Source organism: Cynara cardunculus, assembly GCF_001531365.2.
Source record: "Cynara cardunculus var. scolymus isolate 2C chromosome LG 11, CcrdV1, whole genome shotgun sequence".
Classification (NCBI taxonomy): domain Eukaryota; kingdom Viridiplantae; phylum Streptophyta; class Magnoliopsida; order Asterales; family Asteraceae; genus Cynara; species Cynara cardunculus.
This window is the reverse complement of record NC_037538.1, coordinates 8,773,419-8,782,987: the sequence shown is the minus strand read 5'-3', so window position 1 is coordinate 8,782,987 and position 9,569 is coordinate 8,773,419. Positions and strand designations below refer to the sequence as shown.

Below are 9,569 nucleotides of genomic sequence, written 5' to 3'. Positions count from 1 at the left end.
GGGTAGTTTGAAAAAAGTTGGAACCGCAGACCAAAGAAACCTACCAAATAACACCCCAAACTTATAGTGTTACGGTGTTGCCTGAGTGATATCTGTGTTGGCAGCGTACAAATTCAAAAGCCGCAAAATCTGACAGCAAAGAGGCTGTAGAACTGAGATTTGTCGAGGGGTCCAAGCAGTGAGTTGTTAGTGACTATGTATGATTAATGTGCAGAAAATGGAATAATAATATAACAAGTTGAACCAAAATAAAACTGGATTTGATTCATACAACAAAATTTGTTGTTTTGCATTGGTTTTAAAGAACCCCAAATCATGCATCAAGATCAAGAAACATTCTTTAATAATAGAATTATAGACAAGAATTTCACCAGAACTGGAGACAGATTCCAGTTGGTAGGTTTGGTGCAGCCTTCTTCAAACTCTCCTTCCATTTCGATCCAATCCAAACATACATAACACTTGAAGATCATATCAACATAATAAAAGATATGCCACACAAACAACTCTACACCCATTACAATCCAATGTCAGTCATACAGCCCCTCTTGTTCCCAGACATCAACAAGAAAATTTACCATTTCCTGCCAGAATAAAATGTTGGGATTCAGAAACAACTCAAACCCAGCAATTTTCAGGTACAAATTTGATTACTTTTTTGTTGTAAAGTTTGCGCCTTTTAGGTGGTTTTCAAGACTTCTTTTTGAAAGAACGTGAACGTGGTTAAAATTTGAACTAAAAAAAAGGACATTTGCTTTTCAAAAGTCGAAAGGTAGCTTTTCTTGGATGGACTAGAAAGATGCTATACAGAGCAAGACTTACAGGTAAAGGGATGGGCCGCGTAAAAGGCTTGTTCGTCCCAAGCAAATTATCGTAAGTTGCATTCCAACTGTAGAAAAAAAATACGGTTAGATTTTGCTTGCTCAGCTAAGGCCCTTGATTCTACTTTAAGATCCTTTGCCGATACAAGAACTGTAACCAAACCAAATGTACTCGGTATATCTCATTCAGAGGTAGGGTCTGGGGGATAGCATGTAAGCAAACCTTTCATCTATCCCAAGGGGTTAGAGAGGCTGTTTTCTAAAAGAAGCATGAACATGAGACTGATGAAAAAAATGAAGCAAATGATTGTGCAAATATGTATCAAGGACAGTGAATAGTAAAGGCAGTTGGAACATATGTGAGAAAAAGGGGTTAAAACAAGCAAGGAAACACTAACCAGCTTAAAATGCCGTACTGACATCTAATAGGACAAAATCCCCTCCTAGCCATTTTAGGGTGTTGGTAGCCTACCTGTCTCCAAGAACCTATGCATTGCATTTTTTTAGATACCACTAACAGATGTTTGTAACTTTGTAAATGACATAGCACATCAATGATTGAAGTGCTCTTACTACTCCGAACTACTTGTGTACTTACATTGCTGCATACCCTTGATCACCAAGACAAACTTGTCGCACACAGGAAACATTTTGGCCAGTCTTTAACAGAAAAAAGAAGAGGATGATTTGAAGAAGTTTGATAACAAGCTAATGGTTGTCTATGTCACTGTTATTGCTTGTGCTATATATTGACGTTGTTACAGTTAATCCGATGCTCAGGAAGCTCAAGCTTATTGCACAAGAAACAGAGTAGCAGGATTAGAATTCTAAGCATCACAAAAAGCACAAGTGCATTTTTCCCTTTCACTAGAATGTTCAAGCATGATCTTCCATTTTAAAAAATAATATATTCGAAAAACACAGTTAAGAAAATCCCTTGGTTATTCAAGATCCACCCCTCGCCTCTCTTTTTCTAACTGAATACTTTCCTGTCACCAAATATGTGGAGTTGATATCTACATGTAGAAACGGATACATATAGAAAGTGTCCCAATAAATGATTAAACCACTATCTCCACTAGTAGCTAAATTTTTTACCGGAGAAATTTTAAATTACCTACTTTGGGATAGAAGATTGTATGAAGAAAAAGATGACATAATTTAGAACATCCTGAAATGGTAATAGACTAACAAATTTCCTAATGATACCAAGATAAAAAAAATTGTTTTCGAATTAGATATGCTTCTTGATGTGTGCATTTCTATAAACCTACATTATGACATGCTATCATGAAAAGAACAAGTAAATATTATCCTTCATTTCTAACATAATGGAAGAATAGAGATTGAGCTTAACATAGTACTTGTTCCTACCTTATAACAGATTCTTGAGCTTTTTTATGGTGATGAGGTGCCTTCTCTCCAATCCATTGTTGCCTTGACTGGTTCCAAAGAAGAAGACCTGGAAGCAACTAAAAATTACCAACTCCATCTAGTCAAGGACATGCTCTCAAAATGTACAACATTTTGGGGCTTTTCCAGTTTGCCATCAGTAATTACTGTACTTGCAAGGCCTGATGCCATAATAGTAGTAGTGATAGTTAAATAGCCATATGGTAACATGGTCATTTCATTATACCCTAGAAATGGTGGCACTTACATGGAAAAAAAGAATCAGAAAGGAAGATGGGACACTTTTCCTTGGAACAAGAAGATTAAAGAATTAGCTGCCAAAGATGGTACTAAAATTGACCTAAAGATATGAAGTAAAAACGGAAGATATGTTCAAAACATAGATGATGGACTTGGAGATATCTTAAGTAAGTGGATGTCATAAAAAGAATACTGTAAAACTCGACGAAAACTGAAAAATTCAAGTAAATAGCACACTCAGATGTCTCACTGTATTGATTTCACATGTTACACAAACGAGTAATTGAAGAACATACCGCGATTTACAAATTCTGAAGGATTGCTACCAGAACTACATTGGGCATCAGCTGCCAGGTTGCTAGTTGATGATGCGCTTATCTGAGACTGAGGTGCACTATTATCCATCTCATACGTGCTACTACTCCAAAAATCCTCTAATATACTAGGTTTACTCGTATCTGCACTTTTTCCAAGACCACCTGTGGGCTTATTATCAGTAGTCACAAGTGGGGGCTTAGTACAACATCCAAGACACCCTCTGCTCTGTTGCAAATAAGGTTTACAACCATAAAAATGATTAGGATAAATTAAATTTCACAGCAACAATAACCAAGTTTTCTTTAAAATCCTGCTGTTTGCAATATGGTAGGGTTCCTTTTTTTTTTGAAGTATATAATATTTATATACGGGAAATAGATCAAATATACTCACACACCCTCCTTGCCTTTGGTGAGGTTTGAACCCTTGACCTCCTAGGAGTCCAAGGACTCACATACCGCTAGGCCAAAGGCCCTTTGGTGGGTTCCTATTCTTTGTGATATTTGAAATTTACTTGTGAAACTAAAGCTACAAATATGGAACCAATTCTTATAATTCTTAAATATCAAGTTCTATTTTGACTATTTGAACCAATGCACAGATTCGGAAGATACTGAGGCTCAAATGTTCAATGATCTGTACACCACACAATTGGATGGATTTGCAATGTTCTATTATGTTTGGCATCATGGGAAGTCGCAACTTGCAAATCCAATCGGAAGACAAAACTGAAATTGCAGATAGACAAGGACAGATGCAGTCATCATATGTTGGAAAAACTACTGCCCGACGGCTTACTTTCAAACTGTATTCTATAAATTCATAGTCCAACAAACCAGAGGTTTAGCAAATTATAGTGCAACATGACATGGCTAAGTATATGTTGTCTATAAGATGTTAGAAAATAATGCAGTTAGAACACATGGCTAAGAAATTCAGCAATAAGAGCTCAAGAGACAAATTTGCATATATCCATGATTTCTCCAATTCTAAACTATTTAACATAGAACAAACATGCACATTCTGCCCTATGCCATTGTGTGAAATACTTGATTTTGCTACCCCATAGAAAGATAGTTCTATAGAAATCTCACAACCCCAGGAATAATGACAAAAGGAAATAGATGAATGACCATTAACATCTTACATGTAAAAGACATAGACTTACCCTCACCTTTTCATAACCAAATGAATAAGAACACAGCATAAGCTTCAGACATCAAACAAAAAGGTTTCTTTCTCAATAGTCCATTTGATTAAACAAATAGACACTATATGCATGGTTTATTTTCCAATATCAAAATTCTTTGCAAAAGGAAAAAAAAAACAAGATCTCATCACTGCCCAAGTACACCCCAAGTCCAGATTGATCGTCATTTTTGCTTACACCACAACCAAGGAATGAGATTACGTACATTTAGAAAAGTTGAGCTTGAAGCTCACTGGAAGAACTAATAGCTGTTTGGTTGTAGTTAATTACAAGGTAAAGAATGTAAGAGTTTAGCCTCCTCTTACCTGCAAGCTTCAAAGAAAATGAAAACCACCATGATAAAAATAAAAGATGATTTCAAACCCACCCCACCCCCTCTCTCAATACTTCCAATTTGTTCCTCATCTTTTATATTTTCAACCATTACACTATGAGGTAGCAGCGTAATCATACAGTCACACACACTACATTGAACATTTTCCTATGTACATGGTAAACCCCTCCTCTCCATCCACCCCCTGCCCCAAAAAGAATAGTAATAATAACTGAAGCAACACATTTTGGCTAACAACATTAGAAGTTTCTTCTTAGTATCAGTCCATAATATGAAGTTCCTTTTTGAATTCATGAATAAGAATGTAATCTCATATTCTACAATTTGCAAAAGAAATCAAAAGTTTCATATATGTAAGCAAGGATCCTCTAAATATACAATGTTATTTCAGTTACTCGTAGAACATTCGTAGTATTTGATAGACTAATACAATTTTTCAATCTACACATGCAAACGAAGAAGAGAAAACGAAAGAGGCGAACACTGACCCCATGAATTCGAAAATTTTGCAGATGCAACTGGAAACTGATCTGAAAATTTGCATCTAAAGATCAAGAAACAGAACGTCAAAGAACCAAAACGGATCTCCTGTAAATCAAATCGAACAACGAGTGAACACAGTAACCTGCAAAATCACCACAAAAAGATAAAAAGAAATTTGCAGCTTAAATCGGACAATTAGTTTGAAATTGCCGAAATTTGCAGCTTCAATTTGTCACATCAAAAGGGAAAAGCGAGAGAAAGGATCTGAAACTTACCGAAGAACATGATATTTATTGGTTGATTTGATCAAGTGTGAGATTATGTGTGGAGTATTATTCTCTTTGATTGCCAACTCCCACTGAAAGTTGAACCCTTGGGTTCTTTCGGTTTGCTTTACAACGATCCGGTTTTCCTTAGCTTCAAAGTTATTAATTAGTCACTTCTACCCCCTTAACTTTATAAAATATTTACAAAACCCCCTTTCAGTTCTTAAGTGGTTAACATTATAGGCCAATGTTTGAACTTCTGATTTTCAAGATTTCCCCTCCGAACCTCACATTGACAATATAATTTCCTTTTAAGTTCGTGTGTCGATCAAAATAGTTATAACTTGTCTAATTTAATGATTCAGATGATCTGCATGGATCATATGACTTATCTGGTCAAATATTCAGCAGAACCATTAAACCATATCCAAACAAAACAAACGTTGTCAATCTTATATAGAAGTTTGGTACGGGAGAGTTGGGTGTCCGTAGGCCTTTCATCTAAGGGGAAGACGGCGTAAACTTCGTTATTTGGAAAAATATCTTATTTTCACTTTAGAAACCCAATATTTTCCATTAATGTGAAGTAAGGATGGTAATTAGACGGATTCTTTTAGGAATTCATCTCACGTCATTCTAAGGTAGGATGGATATGAAATGAGTTAAAACGGAGGTTATGAGTATAATGGTGATTTTCTGAACACAATCGGGGATCAGACAGATATAAGATATAACAAGAAAATAATTATTGTAACTGATCTTAAGATAATATAATTTGCATTTCTTTTTGTGACTACAATTATATCTTGTTTTTTGGTAGTAAAAGAATAGCGTAACATAACATTTGTGAATTCATAACTCCTCAACCCCCCCACCCTTTCCGCACATGCAACTCCTCAACTCCTCTCTATCCTCCATTTTTTTCAACTTGTTGGTTTTAAAATCTGGTTTCCAGTGGGGGTTTTCGTGTATGATTTTTCGTAAAAGACAGTTTTAAGCCTCTAATTTGAAGATATGCACAAGAAAAAGGACCAAATCTAGACAAATCTTTATGGAACTCGAGTTTTTTAAGATTTCGACAAACTTTTGCTCTGTCGGATCTCGATTTTGATGGATTCATCGCTAGATGGGTACACAGATTTGAGTTTGATGCCTGGAAACACTAAATGCAAATTTGATGGATTCACAGTCCCACATGGTTTTTGTTTTTGAGTTTGATGGGTTGGATTTTATGTTTTTTAGACACTATTGAGATCTCGACAATACACATTTTTGAGTTTAATTTTGGTGGATTAGTTTGGATTTAGGCTAATTTGGTGTGTTTTGATGTGTGAGTGTATTTTCATGCATGGTGGCCGGAGATGAGGCATTGGCTGGAGAAGATGATTATAATAAGGGATTGGTTGGAGATGAGGTACAAGTGTGGATTTTCTTTTATGTTGTTTTATTTATATTAATAAACACTTTATTCACCTGTACAAGGCATCAAAAGTTGTACGATAAAAATATTTAATTTGTGCAAAAGACCCGACGACTTGACGTAGATAAAGCTGACAGAATTAGGGCAAAAAACCTAATCTATAACGAAAATATTAAGGGTATAACTGGAAAACATGGAAAAAGAATTCCTAAAGCTTATTGAAACGTTACTTCAAATATGGTTTCAATAAGCTAGATCGTGACAAAACAAACGATCGTCTTTTCAATAAATTCGCAAAAATATGCTAGATTATGGTAATCATGTGGTGGCTTTTAGGGCTGCTCCAATGATCTTTAGGGTTAGGAATGAAATACGTAATAAAATGCAAATCCCAAGGTCACTGGTGTAATTTTGGAACTATATTTATGAAAACCATAATTTTCTTAATTTTTTGTAATTTGATCTTTACTTAGAGTAAATTAAAGATCTGGTTTCTACGGTTTACACTTTCTATCCACATTCATCTATTGAATTTACTGTAAACGAGTTCCACTTCCACCTACAAACGAAGAGGAAGAGGAAAACGTTATATCTTTTGGATGATGTGATGTCCAGGGTTGGACGTTTTAGAAGTCTTATAGATGTTATGATGTCCAGGGTTGGAAGTTTTAGAAAGTAATTTACCTTTTACAGCCTATAACGTAACTTATATATGTGCTTTTTCGGTTAATTAATGTGTTTTTTTTCCTTTTACAACTTTTCTGTTATTCCTACGGCAAATGTTATAGATGTTGTCCAAGATTGGACCTTTTGCAAAATCTTAATAATGTTCCCATGTCTGAAGTTTGGTGGTTAAGCACGCGGTCAGGTATTTTTATGTTGTCATAGTTTATTTTCCCCTTCTTCTTTTCGTTGTGACTCCGATTTCATGATCCAACACAATGTGATCTCTGTATCATGTGGAAGAAAGACCTCATTTAAGATAAGTATGGAGATTAGATAAGGCGATAATTGATGAAACATAAGAAATAACTATTAAACCTTTTCATCTTTTGTTCGATTACAAACGAAATAATATATATATATATATATATATACCAATAATAGAAGTATACCCACACAATGAAACGAATACATCTCGATTCTAAAAGCAAAAACTTGTCGATTCTTAATTATTCATGATTCGTTCTATTCTTTGTCCTTGTTATTTGATTTTATTCTATGATGTTGTTTTGTTTTGAGAGAGGAATCGAGAAGGACTATTTGTTACCTTTCATTGATCACATGGAATCGAAGAACAATAAGCCAACAAGTGATGGTCTTGTTCAAAGATGGCCATAACGTCTTCCTCCAAATTGGCCCAAACTTCAATTCCATTCCCTTCTTTAGTATCCATCATCATGATTCCATTCCTGAATGGCGTGTTTGTAACACTAATCCACCTTGGCTTTCCCCACCCGAAATCAATCTCATACAATGGGAATCCACACCAACTGCTAAACGTGAACACTTCAGTTCCATTCCTCTGCAACATTTCCCCAATTTTCTTACTATAATTCAAGATTGCAAGCATCCCATCTTTGGGATCTTGAACTTCTTTCATGTAAACATCACAGAATTCTTTAAACCCATGTCTTAATTGAGCCACCAAGCCACCCAACTCAATCTCGCCATCGTCGTCAAAGCGTTTCTCGGCCAAAAAAGACCCAACAAAGTTGCCGAAGGAGGTCTCCGGCAATGGCGGGTTGAGCCGTCCTCGCATATTCACGAGCGTCATCGCTATCGATGATTTTGTCTCGGGCTTGTCTGGTCCATGAACGGAGGTCTTGACCGCGTTCATAGCGCATTTCCAGATGAGCGCAGAAACGGCTTGAACGCGTGTGGAAGGGGTTGTTTGGGCCTTGAGTGATGATATACTTGAAGCATCGAAAACAAACCTCTTTCGAACGAGTTTCTCGTTCATCGGAATCTTGATCCCGGTGTTGAAATTCAAGGAACCGATCGAAGGGAATAGAGATGAGATGGTGAAATCTGGAACCAAAAGCAAGTTATCGTTCAATGAAACATTTGCCCATTCGCGAATAAACGTAAAGAAGTTGGCCGCATCACCGATCTTATGCGAAGAACAGGCACCAATTGCGATTCCACCGCACTTGAAGAAGCTCACTTGGACTAGCAACGGAATCGTGTGGTCAGGATTCACAGATTCCTCAGTTAAAGGAACAAATTGGGTCATCAAATTCAAATCGCATTCTTTAAGTACATCAGATAGAGAACAATCAACAATGGCTTCAGAATACGGGATTCCGTCATCATTGCAATCAACAAAAGCGTCTCCATTTATACGTCCAGCATATGGATAAAACGAGGCCAAGACTCTGGACAAAGAGGCCTTGAGCAGAGGGGTTAGGTTCGAGTCTTGCTTTGTATCGTAGAAGAAGATTATCGGAGGGTAAACCGAAGGCGATAACTGATCTAAAAGAGATAATTTATGGGTTTCCAGGTGGTCGGAAGTGGAGGACGATGGTTTAACGATGTGGGTCGCCTTTATCTCGACCTTAAATGCCATAGGTTAAATCAGTTATTAGTATCCTACAACCTGATTCAATTTATGTTGATAAATCTCTTAGTTATGTGTGTTGTTAAGGACAAAATCTTCGTTATATTTTATGAAAAATGACTTATTGGACCAAAGATATATACCTCACATAGCTATCATCGCCACAAAATAACATTCCTTCCTAAAAACAAAAACTATTACAATATAAATATATATATATATATATATATATAGAGAGAGAGAGGAGCGTTCAAATAAAAACTTGTCCCATTTGTATAAACCGTGTAAACCAATCTCATCCGTCAATTTTCTTGATCAATGGCTGAGATTAGTTTACTTTATTTTAGGAAATTAAAAAATAAAAAATATTAAAAAATTATTTTATTTCAATGATAAGGRCAAATTGGTAAACAAAAGTTAACATCAATATAACATTAATTCCATAAACAAAAGTTAACATCAATATAACATTAATTTCATAAACAAAAGTTAACATTAATATAA

General features: G+C 35.8%; 2 protein-coding genes across 5 annotated transcripts; both read right to left on the bottom strand.

Annotated features, from left to right (window-relative positions):
* Window positions 1–240: 240 nt before the first annotated feature.
* On the bottom strand, window positions 241–5,190 carry LOC112521341. Of its 4 annotated transcripts, none has more exons than XM_025130144.1 (6): window positions 5,095–5,190; window positions 4,825–4,924; window positions 2,771–3,017; window positions 2,196–2,283; window positions 823–889; window positions 241–584 (listed from the first exon to the last, which is right to left on the bottom strand). In XM_025130144.1, the coding sequence occupies exons 3-6, from the start codon at window positions 2,877–2,879 to the stop codon at window positions 531–533; spliced, it is 318 nt and encodes a 105-aa protein (XP_024985912.1). In that variant the 5' UTR covers window positions 2,880–3,017; window positions 4,825–4,924; window positions 5,095–5,190; the 3' UTR covers window positions 241–530. The 4 variants fall into 4 exon arrangements, with proteins under 4 accessions (XP_024985912.1, XP_024985911.1, XP_024985908.1 ...); XM_025130143.1 differs by having other exon boundaries at window positions 4,825–4,961; window positions 5,095–5,188; XM_025130140.1 differs by having other exon boundaries at window positions 2,771–3,012; window positions 4,825–4,961; window positions 5,095–5,188.
* Window positions 5,191–7,778: 2,588 nt separating this feature from the next.
* Window positions 7,779–9,074, bottom strand: LOC112521705 (vinorine synthase-like). The gene has a single exon (XM_025130699.1). It carries the CDS (start codon window positions 9,072–9,074, stop codon window positions 7,779–7,781), a length of 1,296 nt encoding a protein of 431 aa, XP_024986467.1.
* Between the last annotated feature and the right edge of the window lie 495 nt (window positions 9,075–9,569).